At 37.5% G+C, this 25,712-nt stretch overlaps 1 protein-coding gene across 2 annotated transcripts in view; it reads right to left on the bottom strand.

Annotated features, from left to right (window-relative positions):
* ARB2A (ARB2 cotranscriptional regulator A) overlaps positions 1 to 25,712 on the bottom strand; it is a 267,179-nt gene that overhangs the window by 188,617 nt on the left and 52,850 nt on the right. For both annotated transcript variants that reach the window (XM_059833865.1, XM_059833863.1), the window contains one exon: positions 16,174 to 16,365. In XM_059833865.1, the coding sequence (XP_059689848.1) occupies positions 16,174 to 16,365 (192 nt within the window). The remainder of the gene's footprint in view (positions 1 to 16,173; positions 16,366 to 25,712) is intronic.

The following is a 25,712-nucleotide window of genomic DNA, read 5'->3' on the forward strand; positions in this document are numbered from 1 at the left end:
AAAAACACATTGGATTGCTGATTCTACAAAAATCTAGCAAACTTTGCAATGAAACACTCTAGTGCACCTGTTTTTTTGAATCAAGGACTTGAAATTTGGCTAGGATTTACTCCTTCCATTCCCATAAGATTCTACTCAAAATTGTCCATCTTATAAACTTTCGAAAATCTGCAATTTACACATTCTCAATAGACGCTTCTTAAATTTTAGCAGCTACAGTATACAAAGACTTAACAAAGCAAGTCCTTGCAATGCAGATGAAGGTCTGCACTTGCTAAGTTCAGGTCTGGACACATGAATGAAAAACATGGATGTGTCCCTGAATCAATGTGTTCCCTCTGCACTAAAAAAATATATGGTAGAAGCAAGCTCTTCAGTACAAATTCAACAGGAAAGGAAAGAAGAGAGCAGGAGGTGTGCTAGTTTTGGCTGGGATAGTGTTAATTTTGTTCACAGCAGTTTGTATGGGGCTGTGTTTTGGATTTGTGCTGAAAACAGCATTGATAATACGGGATGTTTTTGTCATTGTTGAGCAGTGCTTACACAGTGTCATTCCCACCCCACCCCACCAGCGAGTAGGCTGGGGGTGCACAAGAAGCTGGGAGGGGACACAGCTGGGACAGCTGAGCCCAACTGACCAAAGGGATATCCCATACCATATGATGTCATGTTCAGCAATAAAAACTGGGGAAGAAGGAGGAAGGGAGGGACCTTTGGAGCTCTCTTCTGATAAGGTGTTTGTCTTCCCAAGTCACTGTTAATGTGTGATGGAGCCCTGCTTTTCTGGAGCTGGTTAAACACCCACCTGCTGATGGGAAGAGGTGAATGAATTTCTTGTTTTGCTTTGCTTGCTTGCGTGGCTTTTGCTTTACTTATTAAACTGTCTTTATCTCAACCCATGAGTCTTCTCACTTTTACCCTTCCCATTCTCCCCCCATCCCACCGAGGCAGAAGTGAGTGAGTGGCTGTGTGGGGCTTAATTGCCAGCTGGGGTTAAACTATGACAGGAGGGAAGGCACACAGTCATTTGGATGTGGGTATAAGGACACAAAACAAAGGTCTGGAAACTGGCTGGAGGGAATGGAAGACAGAAACAGCTCGGGGGGTTTACTTCTAAACCAACTGTCCAGAAATGAAAGTCTGAAAGACTATACCTCCATAAACTGTCCACAATCACACTTTCTGGCAAGAATAGTGACACTCCAACTTCATCCTCAATCCAAAACTCTGATTTTTATAGATATTGACACACCACACACCCCACATATATTTTGTAAAGAAAAGCAGAACTGAGACTACTTCTCCAGACAACTATCATCTTCTACTGCAAGCAATAAAGGTGTATATGCACTTCAGAAACTGGTTGGGAAAATGCCTACAATGGGAAGTGTTTGAAAAGCTACTGCTCTCTCATAATCCATTTCACAAGAAAAACAGTGAGTAGGTATTTCAAAATGAAACATCCTTACGTCAAAATACCTGGGCTGAAATAAATCAGTCTCTTTCTTTGTGTGTTTGTGAATACATCCATGAACTTCTGTTTTCCTAAATAGCTCAGTGTATGATGCAATTTGTACAGTAGTATTTATCCACACATTTAAGAGGAGGACTCCAGCTTTAACTGTTACCCATTGTCCCCCAAATTTATGTCAGGATAACAATATCCGGATTTTGATTTCAAAATATTACTACTATTTCATTTGCAGCTGGGAACATGGATAAACACGGTACTAGTTACGCTGCAAAGGTAAAGACCTTCTCTGCTACAGGAAAAAGTAGGCTGTATCTTTCAAAGCACATTTGTAACTTTTTTACTGTACACAAAATCAGTCAGGAAGCTGAAAAGAGCACCATATTTACATCATGATGTCAGTAAAGGCATACACACAAAATAGTGTGGTAGGATGTTCTAAACCAGATGTAAAATCTGATTACATATCATTCTTTCTAATTTTTAGTGCTTTATTTTACTACCTGAACATTCATTAAACTGATTATATTCAGCATTACTCTTTAACTTAAAAATGAAATACATTTAACATACATCAGATGGAGTTATTGTTAAACAACACAACACCACAACTTGTACAAAATGCACACAAGAACTGACGCAAAGCCTGCATCAGAAACTTACCAGATTCCATGCACATACTGATCCCTAGGGGCATGTTCCTTCCCATCCATAAAGCCAGGATTGTAATTACAGCAAGACATCATCAGAGGGGAAAAAAAAGCAACAAGTATGTTCCAAAATTTAAAACACCCCACCATCTAAACACCTTTTGTACATGTTGAAATTTTTTACAGCCAACCTACTTGAGCTTCTTTTTTATTCCTTCCTAGAAGGCTTGGAGCCTTCTCTTCCCAGTAAAGAAATTAAGAATGCTAAAAAAAATCTCCCATTAAATCTGCTGCTGGACTAGATTTAAATAGTACCTTGCTGAACTTCAGACTCGTGTTACTCCAGAAGAAGAAAGTGGAAGAGAAAGGTGAGGAATTTACACTGTTTGGTTTGAAACAGGGTAAAGAAACCCTACCTGGTAGGATGGTGTAGAGGAGGTCTGGAATGCTATAAATCCCAGGGGCTGGAGGGATACTGGGACAAAGCAGACTGCCTTGTAAGGATTTTACCTGCCTTGACAAGCAGAAGTTTACAAGCCAGGCCTAAATCACTCAACTCCTGCTTGGTTTGGACTTACTTTATAGAGGGGAAAGATGACTATGCGGCGCTTGCGTAAAGCTACCTCACTGCAGCTTCTAGAAAGGATTGTCCACCCAACAACAAACCTCACCTCACCCTTGTTACCAGTCTTGCTGCAGAGGAGAAGGACTGAAAGCGACTGATACACAGTCTTATCTCTAGAGGCGGTCCCTGCAGAAGAAGGCTGGGGACACTGTTGGGGATGTGCGCGGGAGCTTTCACCGCCGCTGCCTGTGTGTACCAGTTTGCAGGGATCCTCTCTCCAAGGCTGACAGTCTGCACACCTTTTATGAGCACGAAGTTCGTTTAAAATAGGATTAAAAATAGGTCTACTGCCAAAACCAGCACTTACAGCTGTGCCTCAACACCAACTCCATAAAAAAACCAAAAGGAAGTACATTTCAATGTCACCACTAGCATAAATGTCTTGTGACCATATCTCAGAACATTAAAAGAAAGCCAAGACACTTGTAAAATGGGTAATTGCTGTCTTCTCTTTAAATTTTCATTTTTTTATGTGGACATACTGCATTAAAAACCCCCAGACTTACGAGTAGTATCTCAACAAATATAGCTACTGAATGTCACACAGTAAATACCTCATATTTTTGACACTGATCCAGTACTCTGTTATATAGGAGCAGTAGACAGATTTTATTTAACTGAGCACATGGTGCAGCAAAGATATTTCTCCAGGTTCTATATAGTTTTTATAAGACTATGTCAACTGTCATTCTTAAGAATCTTTTGTTTTTAGAGAATTATTACCTATTCCTAATGAGTTCCTTCCTTAAAAGTCTTTCAATAAGGATGTCCAGAGTAAAAAAAAAAGTACAACAGCTATATCAAGTTAAATCACAATGCGAGTCAACCTGTATGACATTTGAAATACTATTATCTTTGAGGAATAGTCAGTACAACTCCTTTTTAATATATCGTAAATTACTGGGTTCGAAGAAAACAGTAACCTGAAACAGTACTTTCTCAGTGCTGAAAAATCTAATCAGCATTTCCAAAAAAGAAAACTCACATGCATCTTCCAAACCCAAAAGACATAAGAAATTAATTACAATTTTCCTTGAATGCCACACATCTCATATTAATATTTTAAAAATAGAAAAGGTACAACCAACTAGACAATTAAGATGCATTTATCTGTCTTGACATGCGCATGCATATACTTGCATACACACACGCAGAAGCACTTCAGAAACCAATAGTTCTAATTTGAAAAATGTAAACTAGAAAAAAAAAGGCTGAAAAAGAAGTATTTGCCTAGCAGTAAATATAAAATGATCACACTATAAAACTACTACCATGAGGAAGTAGAAATAAGGTAAAAAATTGCAGTTGGGTAAATTCTTCTAAATTAACCTCCTGAAGAGGAACACAAGGACTCGAGACAGACATGAATCATGTTTTCAAAATGCTAATTACATGGAACTGGTCAGAAGTCAAAGTAACAAATACTTATTTTCATTGTCTTTGGTGCTTAAAGATTACTCCATATTACAGCGCTTGTCAAATCCTACATAACCTCCCCCAAAAAATCTGATACAAGTAAGGCTAGAACTGACACCTTCATTTCCAGCAGAAAAACATTAAAGCATTTGTTTTTATTTAAAAATCCCTTTACTCTCCTGTCCTCATACCTGCATGAAACTACATATAGAAAAAGAGATTAAATGTACAGGAAACCTCACAGGACACCACAGGTAGAGAAGGTGAACATACGGTATGGGATGGGCAGGGGCAGGAATTAATCTGAGTCAAAGATAGCTGAACGTTGTTTTAAGAAAGGATCTGTTGCAAAATAAGGCAAGAAGACAAATACTGATCTAACACGCTGAATACAAATACAATGAACAAAATATGAAGGATGTCAACATCAATAAAAAAAGATCAAATTAATGACACTCTTGTGACACTACTTATATAATCAAAGCCAGCAAAAGTTTGATTCAACATGAGGTATTAATAAACAAATGATATTTTAATCACTTGTTAGTAATAACTGTTTTCACACATTGTTGACAATAACAACACAGTATCATTAAAACGGAATTCCAGAATCACTTATTTTTATCATCAGCTGGTAACAGTTGAATAGTAGAACCAAGACAGTCCTAAATTCAGTATAAATATCACTGTTCATGAACCAGTGCTGTCAAGTCTTGAAAATCCTGTATTTGATCTCAACCATGCATGACGTGGAAGGTGCATATTCCACATGAGTAGCTCCTGTATTTCATGGAAAAGCCTCGTGTTATCAGCATTCAGGAACTCATTCCAGAAGACTCAATCATATTAATCCCAATGCTGGAGGAAGAGTTGGGATTCAAAACACAGGCTCAGTTACTGAGGGTCAGCACAAACTCAATCACCTGTGCACTGAAGCACCGTGAACATTTTCTGCCTCTATTTTTCAAATGCTTTTTAGAGTAAAAAAGAGTATTTACGGACTAGCTAAGTATATATGCTCTTAAGTAAAACTTAAAATGGCAGTGAGTAACTCCTAGGAAACGAACATTAAAATACATCATAATATTTAATACCATAACATTTTTAAGGATTCTTATTCATCAGAAGCAAGCAACAGTGTAAGACCACAGCACTATTAAGTAGAACTCTGTCTTTCACAGCTAAAAGAGCAATTAAAATTAATCACTACAAAAAAAAAAAAGGAAAAAAAAGAAATGAAGATTAAGTTGTTTTCCCTCATGTATCAGCAATTATTTACACCCAAGCTTCATTATCTCTTCTACCCTCCAAAGCAATCTGAAGTCTCACTGCCTTTGGCACAATAGAGATGGAGGCTGCATGTAGCACGCCACAGAACAGGTTAAGCTATCTGCGCCAATCTCTCCCTTTCCTAAGAGGATTAGCGCTGCAATATGGTATAACAAATGGTTGTGAATAAGCAAGATGGTACACCTGGACTGCCCCAAAAATAATCATCCAACTGAATAGCCTCAAAACAGGTTAACTCTTCAAATGTTGCTGAGATGAAAGGAAACTAAATTCATAACCCTGGAATTAAATAAATATAAAAATCACCCATGCTTTGACATGTTTAAAAATTCTTATTATTTTCTAAGTTTAAAAAAAAAGTTAATCAACATATAAGGAATTTTCACTGTTCTGTTTTTTTTCCCCTCTCTAAAGAAACCACTGAAAATGGAATAATTCCATTTTCCTAATGACATATTTCACCCTATTATGTGTAGTTTCACTGTTTAATTCTATATAGAAGCATATATTTTTTTTAATAAGCCTATCCTATGCAACTCAACTTTTCTCCAAAGGGAACACAAAGCAAATTGCCTAGGATGGGTGATAATAAAAAAAGCAACACCATTTATTAATTTTGTATAAGTTATCTGCCACCCTAGAGATTCCTTGGAGGGGAAGAACATGTCTGAATTTCACCATACAGTGCCACAGGCACAAAGTGAGAGAAACTAAACAAGCACATCCTGAAGGGAGAGAAAATGCCTGCAGCAGCAAATGACCTACTACGTACCTCACTCCCAGATTTTTTGATGTTATAATTTGTTAATTTCAGGAAGAAAAAGACAATTACCCACAGTTTTAGTTTGTTCTGGCAGAATTATTAAACTTTTCAAAGTTTCTGATCAAAAGTGACATATATCGTTCAAAAGATCTGTGTATTTTCAAAAGATTACAATCCTGAGTGAATTTGCATGACAAAGTCTTTGCCATATCTATTTCCTTATTACCTCAAGCAGCAATGTGCATTATTAGAATGGTACTAAACTATTTAAGGATGAAGCGTATCAATTTTTTATTTGAATTCCTATGCATTAAAGTTAATATTTTCCACCTCAATGCTCAGTAAGCAAAAGATAATTTTATTCAAATATGCATTTCATGGTATGAATAAGGAAGTGTTCATCTCCCCATTGAATTGGTAAGTCTTTTAAGTAATGATTCATTTGAAAAATCAACAGGGTATTGGCAATTTAGTGTAATATTAAATACATATATATACCATACCTACACTGACATGCATGTAATACTGTTTCTATGACATACATTTACAAGAATACAATTTACACATTAAAATGCATTAAGAATAGTTAGGTTGTAGTTCAACCATCTGTACATCTAATAAATAAGACAAAAGACAATTTTAGTATTTTAATGCCTATTTAAAATGTTAGTGAATTAACTTCTTTAAAGGATTTAAAAAACATGCATGTATATTTCTCATTCCTGAATTAATATGCTCTGGAATGAATAGAACAAAGGTGTTGGCTACTGGTTTTTTTTCCATAAAGCAAAATTAAGGTAATGACTTAAGATTAGTATGTCAACAAATGAACAATGAACAGGTCACTCCATCCTATATGAAAGCAATTTTAGGAAGTTAATATTATCCCTGATAAAATTACATTTCACGAGGAATTTAAAATAAGTTTGTGTGCGTATCTATACTACCTAGCATGGTGCCACTCTCAAAAGTCCGCATTAACACGATCATTGACAAGTTCACCCCAACAGAAAAAGTTACCAAAAAACTATGAAAGCTATTTTAAAACCTTCATTCCATAATCAGATAAACATATGTATAAGATAAGCATAATTTATTACACTCAAAAAAAAAAGCCCAGCAAAGTTCCCATCCTAAATTGTACCATCCTGTGAAGGCACTGGTGTGTTGTGTGATCTGAGGTGCTACCCTACCACAACTTTACTGGACCATCCCACCTTGAAATGTGAGATATAACTGTTCTACAGCAAATCAGCTGAAATAAAAAGTTACTCCTATGTACTGCTCTCAGATACAAATAACCACAAAGCTATGACACTTCCACAAACCCAAATTCTCTGAATCAAAACAATACTGGATTACAACTTTACTTTCTTCTAAACAGGTTTCTTACAAAGTGGCCTGTATAGAGTAAAATGCAAGCCACAAATAACTACTGCTTTTCCAAGTACAATCATACTAGTATGTATTTAGCCATTTCTCTTACAAATGCTGCACATATAGCCAACTTAAAATAAACAATATATTGAAGATCTGTACCACAACAGAAAAAGCCTCATTGCAATTTCTGAGCAATTTAAAAGGTCACGGTTCCACAGCCAGCTTCCCACAGACAGATCCTAAAAACTTCTCTACACAGGAATGTCGCTAAATTGAGACTAGTCAATACTTTCTTGCTATAAGTTTTATTAAATCTCCGCATGCAGAATATTCCCTACCAAATAAACTCTTCTATTCAGGAGGTACAGATCTCATTTTGATACAACCCATTAGAAAATACAATGCTGTACTTCTGAAAAATGTTGATTATTTATTTGCTGAAGTCTTGTTCAGCTACTGTCCAGAGCGTTGTCAGTGATTTTACTTTCCTTCAAGAAAAATGAGAAGTGCAAATAAGTAAATAATTAATGAAGGGTAAGAATCTTTTATTCCAAAGCCATTCATGCATTATTTATCAACATTTTGTATGGTACGCATATACTAAGCTGTGTATTGAAAGTACCATTCTTGGTCAGGCTTTATAGTTCAAAATAGCTGCTTTAACAGAAATCAAGATACAAAAAAGTCAGAAAAACAATGAATTTCCCATAAAACCTGAAATCGTAATATATAATTAATGCAAAGTGAGATTAATTTGATTTCATAGTAAAACGCTTCATCTCTATGGAAATCAATGACCCTATGCACTGGATGTTCACTTAATGCTGTTTACATCTAATTTTTAAGATTAGTTAACGTACATTATACGTTCTAAGCTTATTTAGTAAGGTTCAAAGTTGCAAATGTTTTCTGTTAGCTAAAATGACTATTTGCAGAATAGGTATGTGGGTAGGAAAATAAAAAGCTAGCAAATCTAAAGTTATATTCTGATGTAGAATTTAACCTCCATTCTTAGAATTATCAGACTACACAGACAATAACACAGTACAAAATTAATGTATTGGCTTAAGTAGATGACATTATTTTTGAAGCAGACTGATTTTGTAATACTGCACACATTTAAACAAAAGCTCATAGTTTAAACAACAAAAGGGAGGGAAAATACAATAGAAGTGCAAACCTGACCTATCTCTAATCTTTTCTTTTCAAACCTAGGCTACTCAAGAATTTTCAACTAATTATTCCATTTTATTGATGGCATTTTTCCCAAGGGAAGTTATTTAAAAAGTTTAACCCCTGAGCAAGTCGTGGCTTCTCCTGCCTTTGAAAGTGTCAAGTGCATTGATTATAACTGCAGGAAGTGTTACCTTCTACCCAGAGAATCTCACCCTGCACAATCTTAAACACTGTCTCTCTCCCAAAACGGCTTTGATTCAGCAATTCAGACCGCTTCAGCTGATATTAAAGGCAGAAGCACCACAGAAAAGGGATCAGCAGTTAAAACGAAATACAAAGAGGAAAAAAACCAGATCTTGGATATAGTACCACAAAGCTTGAGAGAAAAGCAGATTTGAAAAAGACATCAGAGTGACTAAAAAAAGAACAACATGACAGAAATTAAACAAGATTTTTATGTTTGCCTTCTATGCATTTAAACTCATCTCAACCTCTATTGAAATTCCGATCATACCCAAACCCCAAGGCTTTTGACATACTTTCAAAAATCCACACCCCCTCTTACTCTTTTCTAAGTCTCCAGAGTCACTGTTAGGTATCCAACAAGTTGAGGGGGGGGTAGGGGGGGGGTGGGGGGGGAAGAAAGAATCCTAATATGCATATGATAAAAAGGCCATTAATGCTCATATTAAACTTTGTTTCTAAAACGATCGTGATTATTTTAAATATTCAGTGTGTCTTCTTAACCCCATACTTAGCCAGTGAAAAGAACGCTCAAATAGTTTGGGGGGGGGAAATATTTTCAAACCACATTTATCCAAATATCTTGAACAGTGATTTTCTTAGGTCAGTGATGAAGTAAGAGTAAACTAACACAAGGTGCTACAGGGTTATAAAACATGACAGCCGTCAGAATAAAGGAAGACAAAGCAATCTCTAAGTATCTCTACATTATCAAATTAATGGAACACAGAAAACTTTAAGAACATAATACGCACAATTAATACAACAATGGTAACACACATCTTGGAAAGGATGCACTAAATTCCAAAGGGTAATTGGATTTTCAGAACTGCAAGTGGGGTTTTTTCCAGTTCAGTCATGACAGGGCCAGAAGGTAATGATACATCTGCCATGATGCAACAAGCAGACCTGTCTTCTGTCAAGAGTTGAAATCATAAAGGAATAAGCTGTCGTTAGCAACCTCTCTCCAAACAGTAGAGCTGTCATCTCATTGTTTTCCTTTGCTGGCATGGGGGCTGGTGTGGGCTTCTATACCCTTGTCAATTCAATATTAGTCTAAGCTTTTAACCTTTTCTTGAATTTCTGGCTTAATAATTATTAACTCCTACACAGCTTATTATGTATTATTATGTATTTTGTGACCAATTAATATTTCTTTCAACTAACTATGCAACTTCTCCTTCTGTCTGCCTGGTGATCAGTATTTCAAATCAGTATTTGAGAGATTATCAATTGCTTACAAAATGTTTTAGAAGGAATTAAATAGATTGCTTTTTAGATTTTCCTTCCAGACTATGGTGTAGTTTATGCCAATTATATGTGATAAATTATTTAGTAATACATTGTAATTTGTGCTTATGTTTTTAGAAATATCTCATGTTCATGTTTTTAGAAATATCTCAAAAGATCATCCAATCAGCTATATAACTTAAGTTTTCTTAATATTATGCCCACAAAAGTAGGAGTTGTAAATACAAGTTTTCTCTACTATGGCATACTTTGTAGGCAATGTTATTTCTATGGTCTAACGGAATGAACAAAAGCAAATACATATACCTGAGTCAGAAAATTAATATTTGAAAGAAAAACAATATAGCACATTATTGTCCACTTTAGTGAAATTTTACTTCCAGTAAAATATCAGAATGCCCAAATTAGTATTATTACTCTGGCCCTGTAACTGACTATTAATAAATAAATGAAGTATTTTAACATTTTTCTGCAACAATATACTTAGGAGACATAAAAGGTACATAAATATTAGTATTCTGCAGAAGAACTGTAATTGCAGTGAAATGTCAGTTGGTTTTTTTCCAGAAAGTGCCAATTGTCCATCGTACTGAAATTATACTAAGCATCTATAAACTATAAGACAAAAATTTTAAAACTTAGGTTCCTAAAATATGACCACTAGAGCGAAGGGGGTGTTGTCTAACAAGATATTCTATCTTTAAAAGCGAGATACAAAAGTTTTTCAGCAAGAATCCTTGTTAATGTAGTTTAAACAAAGCGTAATTTCTTGACCACAATGTGTAAATATTCACTCTTGAAACTGGCTGATTTTTACAAAATGAAAAGACTGAAATGTGTTACCATGCCAGTTACTAACCAGTAGGGTTATTAAATCACATGAAAGTTATGGCAGGTAAACTTACTACTGTTACACTGAATGATTTTGTTGTTCCATTCAACTGAGTTACAAAACTAACAACATCTTATTGCATGCTGAAGAAAGTAACCACCCTCAGCAATTCTCAGTAAGTATTACCAACCTGATAATTTTATACAAAGGAATGATATTAATTTGAGTGAATAAATCCAATATTCTGACCAAAACTATTCTTAAGAACAGGAATTGTGAAGAAAATGCAGTGAGAAGTGCAGCATAAACACAAGAGAAAAACTGAAGCTGAAAATATGCTTTATCAGCCATTAAAGAAAGATTTCCACAGTTGATGCCCATCTCATGCAAACCTTTTTTTCATTTGTTCATGGAAATTCAGATTTTTGGGTGCTGCTGCATTTCTTTTGAAACAGTCATCCAGGTTCTTTGAAGAAGCTATTTTTCTGGGGCTATTACCCCTATGTCAAGTATTAATTCTCCTTTAAATAATAATAAAAATATCTAGGCCATCTGGTAGTGTGCTGAATTTGAAACCAGGCAACAATTCTTGGATGTTTTTTAAAAAAAAATAATAATTTTTTTTTTAAAAAATCAAATAACTGACAGTTGCTGTGGCTGAATTTTTTTAGCATCCTTGGACCACAGCTATCTTAGGTAACAAATGTGCTAAATTTCCAAAGACACAGAAAGCACCCAATAGTTTCTTTGTATTCATGCAGTAAGCTGATGTCCTCTTTATTCCCTAGAGGAAAGGTATCAAAAGGTAAGAGTACTCCAAAATTCTTCTCAATGTCCAAACTTAGGTACGCTGAACTCTGCTTCCCCAAGGAACAAACTTCCTCCGTAAGCAGATGAAGGTCAGCTTCTCCTTACCTAACACTCAGCAGACTTCAAAAGCACAGAATGTGCTTCTCCAACCACTACAGAAGGAACGCTCTTGTATGGATAGTAGCCAACTTTTGCACCCCTTCTTGCTTGTTCCTCTGTATCACTGGTATCATTTCTACACCTCCTAAACAAATCTTGACATTACCATCCATGGTGTTACCACTCAGCGACGAACCAGAGAAGCATACCACCTCATAACCTCCTCCTCCTAAAAAGCCTGGTGACCAAGGTCCTCATAGGGAACATGGGAGCCCCTGAACTACCTAAATGAAACCAGGAACATAAATCCTTGATTCTTGACACCCCAAGTAAATGCCCTTATCACTGAATTAAAGAATTTACCTCTGCCTCTCACCATCCCCTCCTGGCGCTGCTTCAGTCATTCTATATATGACTCAATAATAACTGACCTGAGAAGAGCCTGACTCTACGGACAGTGAATAAGATATTTACGCAAAATGCAGAAGAGACAGATTAAAATTCCTCTTCTAATTTACGTTTATTTATTTATAAAAAAATGGAATAGCTTCAGTGCAGTATTATCATTAAAAGTGGAATAGTCCCTCATTCCCAGAGGAGGGACTTGAACTTCAGTCTCTCACACGTCAGATGATTACTTCTGTAAAAAAATCCGTATTTCCCACTGCAGACAGTTTCAGTAGAAAAGTTCTGTTTTAACAAAAAACCAAACCTATGCAATATTTACTTCATACTGTATTTATAGGGAACTGCCATCTTTTTTGCTTTAAATATCTTTATAGTATGTATTTTTTCTAATTTTAATTAAGCCTTTCTTACTGCCTTACTGCTTTATACTATCACATTTGCCTTTTTTTAGACTTGTTTTTCTAAAGTAGATCTTTTCCTACCGTGTTTTAATGTATTTGCACATATCTGTCTCCCATTCTATACACTTTTCTCCCTCCTCCTTTTCCTACAATCTGTTCTCTATCTTGTCGCTTGTTTGTTATCTTCTTTCATATTTCAAAATCTCTTTTACACGATCAAGCTTGAATTTCTGAATTAATCTTAACTCTTCGTGTAAAACCTTGTAAACTACTCCCAACACCTAGTACACAGAAGATTGAATCTACTCAACAGAATTTGATATAAAAGATGTAAGGAGAAGTATTACCTACAGGAACCATCCAGATGAAAAGAAAAAACATATTTCTAACTACTCGAATTCCCACCAGGATATTTCTCCTTGCATCTTTTCTTTCCAATGTTTATCAGCCGCAAGCCACCAGAAGCATGATCAATTTTAAGCCTTTACGTTGCTCCCTTATTCCATACATGCTTTAAGAGAAAAGTTTTTTATTTTTTTCTTCAAAGTGTTGTACCCGAGAGAAATAGTTTATTTTCTCCCCTTAACTTTCTGGTTAGGAGAGCGGTATCAGTTCATCCTGCTCAATCCACTGCTCACGGATAACTTCAGCTGTTTTCAGTTTTTTCAAGAAATGAACTGAAACTTGCTTGTGGTAGTCTCATCACTCTCCGCAGAGAAAAGCAGTAGAGAAGAAGATATGTTTTTGACCTACCTAGAGGGGTTTTTTGTTTGTTTGTCTGTTTGGTTTTATTTTAAGGAAAGCAGAGGTGATATCCTGAACTAGTTTTTGCACAAAAGACATTTAGGCCCTGCTTTTGCAATCTTAAATTTTTTTTTTTAAAAATTAAAACCTAGTCTCCAGCAAATGTCTTAAGCTACCTGCATATGTTTCAAACTCACAACAGATCAGTGGAATTTTCAAATCCTAGATACTATTACACACTTAAAATGCACATGGTTTATTAGGAAAAAAAAAAATCCACATTCTCCTGTCATCAGGAGATCACTGTCATCACTGTAATCTTATGCTTTGATAAGGTCTGCTGGTTTCATTCAAGGATGAGACCTCTTCTCAGAAGAAACACTGGAAGATCAAGGAAAATAATTCCTTAATTCAAACTGGCAACATTGCATGAGGAGTTATCACAATTTTCATTCAGGCCATTTACTGTCTAGGCCAGTTATTTTCATTTCATAACAGGCAGAAGTGCCTAAATCAACTAAAGGACTGAACACCAAAAAACCCAGAAAAAGGATGCAATTTTTATTATTATTAACTGAAATTGGAGTCCTTATACTCACTCTACCATAATTTTCTGTATTTGGAAGAGTAATTTATATGATCTGTACATGAAGTAGACATGATATCAGCATGTAACTATCTGTATTCTCTTTTTAGTCATAACATAATGATTCCAAATACCTTCGGGGGGTTTGACTTCCATAAAATACTGCCTTATCTAACCAGATATACATCCAATTTCCACTACAGTGATTACAGGATACAAAAAAATAGCAATACATTTAGTATAATACAAATGAGTATGATCTAACCTTCATTTTGCAGAGAAAAAAAATTGTAAATAGTATGTGTTCTAAACATGTAGCACATTTACCAGAATTTTAGGATGCACAAAGAGGGAGACTGGCTTTTACCGTAGCTTGAATAACTTGACTAAAGAGAACTACAAATTTAAAAACCATGCTAAGAAAGAAGGAAGTCAAAAGATAAGAGCACAAAGTCTGATGTCCCAATGTGATTGAATTATTACATTTTTTAAAGACTTTTTCTCATCAAAGTATTTGGATTTTTTCCTGCGTTTTTAAAGAAGCATTGAAAATGTAGAAATACATAACCTGTTTTTAAGGATAATAACCATTTGAGGGAACAGAGATCTGATCTCTGTCATACTGGCACCATCACTGCATAAAATAAATAAAAATAACAAAACAGGAAAAGGAACTGTAACTCTCCTCTACTAGAAATACTCTTGGAAAGATTATCTGTTAAGCTGGGGACAGTATCCCAGTTTTAAATGCTCAGCCTCTCTGTTAGCCAAGACACCAGCATCTCTAGGAAAGAACAAAAATGCAGGCATGTAAGCATCACTACGAAAATTTAAGTAGCTACAGCTCTTCAGGTTTCTTGGGAAATGTTTTGGAACTTGCACTCTAGAAATCAACCTCCTACACTGGACCTACTATACACCTATATTACGTTCAATAATCCTAAAGTATTTTTTTGTTCTACTTCTGAGTCTTGATTTAAAATGAACAAAAACTTTATGTTAAAAGAAGGCAAGCATAATTTTCACAATACTAGGTTTGTCTTTCACACAAAGTGTAGTCTGGTGCTTTGTTAGTGGATTATACAAAACAAAAGTAACTTAATGCCCCAATGTTGTAATATGTTTTCTTTCTTTGCCTTACTAAAAAAAAGAGAAAACATGGTTGAAGAAAACCATTTTTCTATACTGAATACTTTAAAGCCAGTTGCAAAGAATTCAACTTCATTTAGCAAAACGTGTAACAATCATAGTGACAGCACTGATATTTAGAGCAGAACATTAACTTAACTTGGTAAATGTAATAGAAATAATGACTCTTAAATAGGCTTTTCTAATGTTTATTACAGGAAGTTTCATTTAGGTAGCAGGATGCAAGAGATGAATTACACCTACAAAGTTCCAATGTTAAAGACATTACACAAATTGTGCATTGTCTCTCACATAGATGTAAATGTAACAAAATAGTGTCCATAAAATGTAAATGTTTTTTACTGTCAAGTATTGGTAGGTGAATCAGAATGAATCAGTATTCAGCGCAAAACTGAAAAAGACTGTGCCTCTAATAAATTCAGTACAAGCCTAGCAAAAAAGCCTGCTGTTATCATGAAAGCTCATGTTATCATGAGATTACAACAGACGTTGAGTGAGAATACGTACAAATTTAATGAAACGTAGAAGAAAACACTTCAAATAATAACAAATTTCTGTAGTGCCTTCTATTGCATCTCATCGCCTGCTAAGGGCTCTTGTCATGTTAGCTGCCATATTAAACTACATTGCAGTGCCACCACAACAACATGACATACAACTAAAATTTTTTTTACTGTAAGAGAGAAATTTGGTTCCATTAGGAAAAACTTCTGAAAAAAACCCAAGCAAGTATTCCCATCATAAATAAAATTATCTCACAGGGAAATATTGAACACTGTTTAACAAATTAAAACATCACAGACAGAGCTCTTCATACACAGGTACACACATACACATGCATATGCACACACAACCATACATACATAGACTTTCACTTACCTCAATAGCTCTCTTTATATACGGTATCTGTGTGCCACTGTCCAGATCTTCATTAATTATAAGTCTCCTAGCCCACTGACCTGCTCTGACAACGCCATTACCATGAATTAGGACCAACAGCTTGTCAGGATTTGTTAATGCATCTTCACTCATAAAGATAAAGCTCTTTGGTTCACTCTCAGTCGCATCAACCTGCAATTACAGACAACATGCACTTTTATGCATCAATAAAATGTTTTAAAAGAACATCTGCAGTTATAAAGTTAGCCACCAAACTGATATAAAAACTTTCACCATTTAACAACTATTTTTACACATATTGTAAGAACTAATGTGTGCCCAGTACTAAATAAAACAAAAGGTAGTATCTGTGCAATGTAACTTCGAAACATAAAAATATACTACAGTTTAGAACAGTAATCCAAGAGAGATTTAAATCAAAAAAAGGGGTAAAAAGTGTGCTAAAGCTTTGAAACATCAGTTGTTTACAGAAATTTACTGGCAAAAAAGAAAGTCCATAAAAGAACAATCTGGCAGGGGAGGGTGTGAAATCAAGTAATTTGTCACCTTCGATACGCCTGAAGTAACAATAAGTCTCAGCTAGTATGAAAAAAAATCCTAGAGTTCCATCCCAGCCACGTCAACATAAAAACCCAATAAGCCATGTATGAACCAGTATTGTAAATTTGTCTATTATAAATTTAATAGGATAGGCCTAATAAAAATAGGAATCCAATTTGGGTCTAAATGATGGCTTCATTAAGAGTCCTGCACCTGGGTCAATGCTTAGCTACTTTGCTACAGGAACAAATCAACAACGAGCTTTGATATTCAGTAAACCATAATCTAACTCCAAGTTTTGTCCTTCCTCTAGAGACTAAAGTAGCACTTTTTGTTCAATAAAAACGGAAGTTCTATAAAACAGGTCTACACTTCACTTGGCAAGCGTTGCTCAAGGCAAAAGAACTGTGCTGGTGTAAACACCGTGAGGACAGAAAGAAACATCACATCTACTCATTCTTCCCTTTCTACCGTATGAATACATAGAAAAGGAAGAACAGAACAGGCAAATCTCCCCGTCCTACTGTACTCCACACCCCACGACCCGCACAGGCTAACTCTACAGCTGCTTGGAACAACCCTGGGTTGTCTTATGCTCTGCAACATCATCATCTACCGGCAGTCCTGGCCAACCGGGGAGGTCCCAGTGGGCTGGAGGTTAGCAAATGTGACGCCCATCTTCAAGAAGGGCCAGAAGGAGGATCTGGGGAGCTACAGGCCTGTCAGCCTGACCTTGGTGAAAGGGAATATTATGGAGCAGATCATCTTCAGTGCCATCACGCGGCATGTACAGGACAACCAGGCGATCAGGCCCAGCCAGCACGGGTTTATGAAAGGCAGGTCCTGCCTGACTAACCTGATCTCCTTCTCTGACAAGGTGACCTGCTTAGTGGACGAGGGAAAGGCTGTGGCTATAGTCTACCTCAGTCTACTTCAGTAAAGCCTTTGACACCGTTTCCCACAGCATTCTCCTGGAGGAACTGACCGCTCATGGCTTGGACACACATACTCTTCGCTGGTTAAAACACTGGCTGGATGGTCGGGCCCAAAGGGTTGTGGTGAATGGAGTTAAATCCAGTTGGCGGCCGGTCACAAGCGGAGTCCCCCAGGGCTCGGTACTGGGGCCAGTTTTGTTTAATATCTTTATCGATGATCTGGATGAGAGGATTGAGTGCTCCCTCAGCAAGTTTGCAGACGACACCAAGTTGGGAGGGAGTGTTGATCTGCTGGAGGGTCGGAAGGCTCTGCAGAGGGATCTGGACAGGCTGGATCCATGGGACCAGGCCAATTGTATGAGGTTCAACAAGGCCGAGTGCCGGGTCCTGCACTTGGGTCACAACAACCCCATGCAACGCTACAGGCGTGGGGACGAGTGGCTGGAAAGCTGCCCGGCGGAAAAGGACCTGGGGGTGTTGGTCGACAGCCGGCTGAAGATGAGCCGGCAGTGTGCCCAGGTGGCCAAGAAGGCCAACGCCATCCTGGCCTGTATCAGAAATGGTGTGTCCAGCAGGAGTAGGGAGGGGATCGTGCCCCTGTACTCGGTGCTGGTGAGGCTGCACCTCGAATGCTGTGTTCAGTTTTGGGCCCCTCACTGCAAGAAGGACACTGAGGTGCTGGAGCGTGTCCAGAGAAGGGCGACGGAGCTGGTGAGGGGTCTGGAGCACGAGTCTGATGAGGAGCGGCTGAGAGAATTGGGGGTGTTCAGTCTGGAGAAGAGGAGGCTGAGGGGAGACCTCATCGCTCTCTACAACTGCCTGAAAGGGGGTTGTGGTGAGGTGGGTGTTGGTCTCTCCTCCCAAGTGACAAGTGACAGGACAAGAGGAAATGGTCACAAGTTGCACCAGGGGAGGTTTAGATTGGATATTAGGAAAAATTTCTTCACTGAAAGGGTTGTCAGACCCTGGAACAGGCTGCCCAGGGAGGTGGTTGTGTCTCCATCCCTGGAGGTATGTAAAAGACATGCAGATGAGGCGCTCAGGGACATGGTTTAGTGGTGGACTTAGCAGGGTTAGGTTTACTGCTGGACTTGATGATCTTAAAAGTCTTTTCCAACCTAAATGATTCTATGAATCTATGAGCCTTATGTTGAGACAGAAGGAATGGCTATTTGGAATATGTAAGTTTTTCTCTCATACATCGGTATGTATTCTTAATTATTCTTACTTTAGGAAAAAATAATTCAGTGTGAATCTCCAGACTTTTTGTAATGCAAGTCCTACCTAATATTTTTTAAATTAAGTCAATGAGGCTACTTGAACAAAAGGAATGCCTAACTGGAAGAATGGTCACGCCTCTCTTCTGCATCTGCCAAAGCGCTGAAGACCTTACTCCCTGCTTCAAAATGAAGTTAACATCTCATGTGCCTCAGCTTGCACTTTCTACACCAGGACTGGTACTCACCTTCTCTCACACTTTGTGAGAAAACAGAAAACATGGTAAAAAATACTTTCTATTCAAAAGAGTTTAGAACATGTAAGTACAACAGGTATTATACTTGGGCTACAGTCAGATCACGTTGCTGCTTCTGAATAGCAGTACTGAGACCTTAAAATTTAACACAGCTTAGGTAAAAAGTCAGACAACACTAAATCTCAGATAGCACTTGGCAAGATGTAATTGACTTTTGCACATAAACTGAATACTTATGATACCGTGATTAGAAAAAACAATGTGAATTTGTATTTTGGACAAAGATATAACTTAGCTGTATGTTTCAGTATTTATAAGCTACATTTTTGTTTAGTATTTAGGAAATACTAGCACTTAGTAATCATATGTACTAGAACGTATAACTAGTTCACACTTCTGTAAATACATTAATTTAAAAGAGTTAAAAATGTCTACCAAGATCCTAAAGAATAACTCTTCACTCTCTTCCTCAAATTAATCACATTTCGGAACTTTTTTCCAAGCTAATTTATCTTCAAACAGTAGTAATTCATTAGATCAAGCTTTCACTAAAGAATGCACATAAAGGTCACTCCTGTGCACAACCTTACTTTATTGACAAATCAACGTAGAATACCATTTAGCTCTAGACACACTGAGTCCGCATAAAATAATTTGTATTTATTAGCCACTTTCTCTTCTGGACCTACTCATTAACACTTATTTCTGATCCTTTATTTAAACACAAATCGAATAAATTCAGGAACATGTTACTGAATTGTTATTCACACGCAGTAACAGTCTTCCAATAATCAGTAGCTAGGAATGTCAAACCAAGATAAATTCTGCTGATAATTTACTGTTTAAAAGTACTGTTTAAAGTTTAATTTTCCTTTTCTCAGATTTATTTCTCCAACACACAACTATACCTTAAGGTTTATGAATGTATGCACTTATGATGAATTCTCTGAGTTATGCACTCTCATAGATTATGACACTCTGAAGGTTCTCAAACAGTGAATTAATTTTTCTGTATGAGTTCTGTCTCAAATGAACCATCACCTAATACAGCAGTACCAGCCTACAAAATACTTCAGCAGCATGCTAGGTAGTATTTTGCACAGCTGCTTTGAATGCATAGGGTAAGATCAAACTATACTTCAAATCTAATCTTACTGACATTCATGCTACCACATCGACATTGACTCAATTTTCAGTTCTTAGCCATTACCAACCCAAGATGCATGAGACATGACTAGGCTCTAGGGATCTTTTATTTTGTACATTGGAAGTTTTTAAGTTTGAGATGGAATGTTAAATTTTTAAAGGAACACCCTCCCCCCCCCCAATATTTTTCTTATTCCAGTTAAGAAACACAATAAATATGAACAGCCTAGAGCCTACAAACAAGTGAAACAGGTGTCACTTGTGACTGGAGGAAAGAACATGGCAAATAAATGGAACTGAAACTGAAAAGACACAAAAAGATTGTGAGAATTGTGAGCAGCTGCTCATTTGCTTCACAAGATAAGAAAGTCTTGTGTTACATGGGTCTACATAAAGCTCGCTAACTCACTTATGTTACAGTCTTTGCAATATTGAATATCCTGATTTATAATTTTTCACTAAAAATTGTAGAAAATTAGAACTATTGATCAATACTACAAGAAGCTAATTAACATTTGGTGATTACAACTAACTTAACACACCTAAAACTGGTGGAATTTTTACAAAACAAGTATTGACTGGACTTAAGTAACAAAATAGCCAAAAGGGACATGCAGTGGAGATAAGAGACCATTGTTTCTCGAAGAAAAATATTCTTGACTGTCTAGTAGATCAAGAGAACTACTGAATGAAGTTTTACCTATTGAAGTGAAAGAGCAAAGCATTGGTAAGTTAGAAGATTCTGCAAAGTGAGACCTCTCAGTTCCGTCGTCAATAAAACATGTTAGTAATTATTTAAACTTCCATCTCAGGCCTTCCCAGAAGCCGTTAAAAATGCATTTAATTCAGAAGCACCCTCTATTTATCCTCAACAGCTAAAGAACAGCAAAGATCAATCACTGATTATACCATTAAAATCACAGAAATACAAAGACTTCATCTGGATAAAAAAATTGCAGACTTCTTTATACTCATAATATAACCTTCAATGGAGCACAAAATGAGAAATTTAAAAGAAATAATTGAATGACTTCTCCCTGAATATGAGTCTCTTCATTTAAATTTTCAAGTCCAGTAGTATATGTTGAGATTAAGAGAACAACAATACAGTAACAATAATGTAATAACTGCACCTCAGCCCCCCTGCGTAGGAAAAAATGTTCAGATTTATGTTTTGTCAGAGATGCTGACATAATAAAACAATGGGTGACCTTTCCTGATTTCCAAACTGCTCTTATTTTCACATCTGAAAAGAAATTTACAAACAATTGTGTCCAAAACTGAAGACAGCAAGTTGGATGTTGCATGAGGTTGAAATTAAGATGAGAGAACATGAAATGCTGTCATCCTAGACCTTTGAAGCATAACATTTCTGTACACTACTAAAATCATGCTAAAAAAAAAAGATTACTCCACTTAACACAGTCCTGAAACACATTTCGTATATTCAAACATCATTACACTGTCTACTTCATTGTTAGCTGACAGAAAGAGGAAGGCCAATACACCAACATTCTGATCAACTGTGATGAAGTTCAGAAAAAACATGTTTTTGTATTCATCTCTAAGATGTTCACATAATAAGGTCATATTCATAAAAGCAGCCATCCTGGACAGACCAAGGTCCCGGGGTCCTGTTTCTGACAACTGGCAGATTGCTTAGGGGAACAGTGCAAGAACAGAGTAGTTATAGAGTGATTCTTCCCTGGTTTTGGCAACCAGTAACTGGAGCCTCCCGAGCCAGAGTTCATAACTGGACAAGCATGTGCAATAGTTCAATGCACCTATCCCACCTTAGTATTGTCAAACGATTTTTCTGAATGCATTTATACCTTTCTCCTTGATAGTACTCTGTGGCAATGAGTTCCACAATATAATTGGGACGTATATGAAATAGCTCTGCCTCTCTTTCAGTACAGATCTCCTGCCTGATAATTTAAACTTGATGCCCCTTACCTTCTCTATTATGAAAAAAGCGAAAAGCCATTCCCTATTCATCCTCTCTACACCTTTCATGATTTTATAGATTTGTGATATTCCTTCCTCAGTCATCTATTTTCCAAGCTGAAGAATATTTGTCTAATCTTTCTTTGTCTGAAAAGCATTTCATGCCTGTGATCATCCTTGTAACCCTCCTCTGTATTTTTTTTTTTTAAATTCTTCATGTCCTTTTTGATACGGTGTCCAGACTCCATGCAGTGTTCAAGATGGGGGCCCACATAATGAGTGGAATGACGATGTTTTTCTGTTTTGTTCTCAACACCTCATAATTCCTAACATCCCATTTGCTTTGAGGGTTTTTCACTGACATTGAGCACTAACTGATGTTCTCAGAGAACTATTCACAATCACTCCAAGCTCTTTCCTGAGTTGTAATAGCTCATTTAGAGGCCACCATTGTGTTTACAGAGTGAGTTATTTTCCCCATAATTTCACATTTATCAGAATTGAATCTCATGTCATTTTATCATTCAATCGTTCAGCATCATGAAATAATTCCCCAACTCACCACAATCAGCTTTAGATTTAAGTATTCTAAATAATGTTAGAAAAAAAACAGCGAAGTTTGTTAGCTTCTATTAATTCCTTTTTTCCTTTTATTCACAACTCTGTCAGTGCAGGCCTTAATAAGACTGCACTGGTAACAACGTACTTAATCTGTAAAATATGAACACCTTTTTTTTCCTTTTAACCAATTAACTCATAAGGGGACTCCCTCCTCCTATGCCATGACACTGTCTTTTTAAAAAGCATTTGGTAAGCTTGTTGACAGCTCTTTGGAAATCCACATACTCTTACTGACAAGATCTTTCTTTTTCTTGTGATCTCTGACTCCTTCAATGAATTCTAGCAGGTTCTTAAAAAAGAAACCTGTACTGACTTTTCCCCCAAAATATTATTTCCCCCTGGTACACAGCAATCACTCCTGGAGGCCTTTCAAAGACTATCACATTTACTATTTTTCCATTCCTCTGATGAAAATAGCTGATTTCAGCAGTAAGTTACATACTAGTTGGTTGTTCTGTAGCTTCCTACTTGACTTCTTATAGTACCCTGGGCTTAAAAACCATCTCACCCTAGAATTTGATTATTGTATGATATATCAATTTGTTCTAAGATCTCCTCTATTGATATGTCAAATTTCAGACAGTTCCTCAGAATTATATCCTGTTTAAAAAAAATTTAATAATATTCAAGTGTGGAAACTGGACAAATTGGAAATAACCATGTTAGTTTTACCTCGTTTGAGCTGAGCATTCCTTTTGCATGCAGCTCATCTATGAGCCTCATCAGCCCTCTTTTGTTACTAGAATTTATAGCTGTAACACGCTCCTCAAATTCAGTTTTGGGTAATCTTACTGTTATTTTATATGTAACTTGCCAGAATTTATACTCTTTTCTATTTTCCTCACTTGCACAGGACTTACTCTTGCTGCAAGCTGTCTTATTACTTCTGTTAGCCTTCTTTACTAGTTTAGGTTTCTTTGTGCTGTTGCTTGGAGGTCTGTCAGTGGTGATTTAAACACAGCCTTTAGAGAGATTTAATCTTTCACCTTCTACATACATTGTTTTATTTTTCTCATTTTTGTACTCCTCTTCATAGCCTATTTTTGACTGTAGTGAGGGCTTCCTACACATAATAGTCATTACTGAAGAAAGGTGCTCATACCTTGTGCCAAATTTTCCACGCTGCTCACAATTAAACCGCTGCATGTATTTTCTGAGTTCTTACTTTGCTCCAAAATCGAATTAAATTATGACACTTTGCTGAAGCTGGAAGTAATATGTTTGAGAATAGCTTAAATGTACTACTGACAAACTACATCAGTATGTCAGTGCTTACTACATAATTTATAAATAAGAGTAAACACAGATTAGTTCAACAGTGGGAGTTAGACAGGGCCATTCTTCTCCCAAGCCAGACACCCAAATCTCACAGCTGTACAGAAGAGTCCCCACATGTGTGACAGCGGTGATGGAGGTGGTGTAATACTTATTCCAAGTTTGTTCATCTTCATTTTTTGAAGCTAATCGATCAGCCTTAGCATTGCATTACTTGCATGCCTATTGCTTTTTACAAAGGACATTCAAAGAAAGTTGTATAGCCTCAAAATTCAGACACTTTAAAGTTTACAAATGACAGCTTCCTGGTTTGCTGGTGGGAGGGTGACATTGCCTGAGGAAGCCTTTCGAGACATCACCTGTCTGGAACATGGAAGTGCTCCTTTGTGGTGGGTTGACCCTGGCTGGATGGCAGGTGCCCACCAAAGCAGCTCTCTCACTCCCCCTCCTCAGCTGGACGGGGGAGGGAAAATACAACAAAAGGCTCGTGGGTCAAGATAAGGACAGGGAGATCCCTCACCATTACCGTCACGGGCAAACCAGACTCGACTTGGGGAAATTAGTTTCATCTATTACCAATCAAATCAGAGTAGGATAATGAGAAATAAAAACCAATCTTAAAAACACCTTCCCCCCACCCCTCCCTTCTTTCCGGGCTCAACTTCACTCCCGATTACTTCCTCCCCCCGAGCGGCGCAGGGGGATGGGGAATGGGGGTTGCGGTCCGTTCATCACATGTTGTTTCTGCTGCTCCTTTCTACGCAGGGGGAGGACTCCTCACACTCTTCCCCTGCTCTAGCGTGGGGTCCCTCCCATGGGAGACAGTTCTCCACAAACTTCTTCAACCTGAGTCCTTCCCATGGGCTAAAGTTCTTCACAAACTGCTGCAGCGTGTGTCCTTTCCATGGGTGCAGTTCTTCAGGAACAGACTGTTCCAGTGTGGGTCCCCCATGGGGTCACAAGTCCTGCCAGCAAACCTGCTCCTGCATGGGTTCCTCTCTCCATGGGTCCACAGGTCCTGCCAGGAGCCTGCTCCAGTGAGGGCTTCCCATGGGGTCACAGCCTCCTTTGGGCAAATCCCCCTGCTCCGACGTGGGGTCCTCCATGGGCTGCAGGTGGATATCTGCTCCACCATGGACCCCCATGGGTGCAGGGCACAGCCTCACCGTCGTCTTCCCCAGGGGCTGCCGGGGAACCTCTGCTCCAGCGGCTGGAGCACCTCCTCCCCTCCTTCTTCACTGACCTTGGGGTCTGCAGAGGTGTTTTTCTCACATAGTCTCACCCCTCTTTCCCTCAGCTGCTGTTACACAGCTTTTTTACCATTTCTTAACTCTGTTATCCCAGAGGCACTACCACCGTCGCGGATGGGCTCATCGTTGGCCAGCGGCGGGTCCGTCTTGGAGCCGGCTGGCATTGGCTCTATTGGACATGGGGGAAGCTTCTAGCAGCTTCTCACAGAAGCCACCCCAGTAGTCCCCCCCCACTACTAAAACTTTACCATGCAAACCCAATACATCCGTGGACCAAAACCTCCCCAACAAAGAAAACTAGCAGTGCAAAGAAGTTACAGACCATGACCA

Source organism: Gavia stellata, chromosome Z (genome assembly GCF_030936135.1).
Source record: "Gavia stellata isolate bGavSte3 chromosome Z, bGavSte3.hap2, whole genome shotgun sequence".
NCBI lineage: Eukaryota > Metazoa > Chordata > Aves > Gaviiformes > Gaviidae > Gavia > Gavia stellata.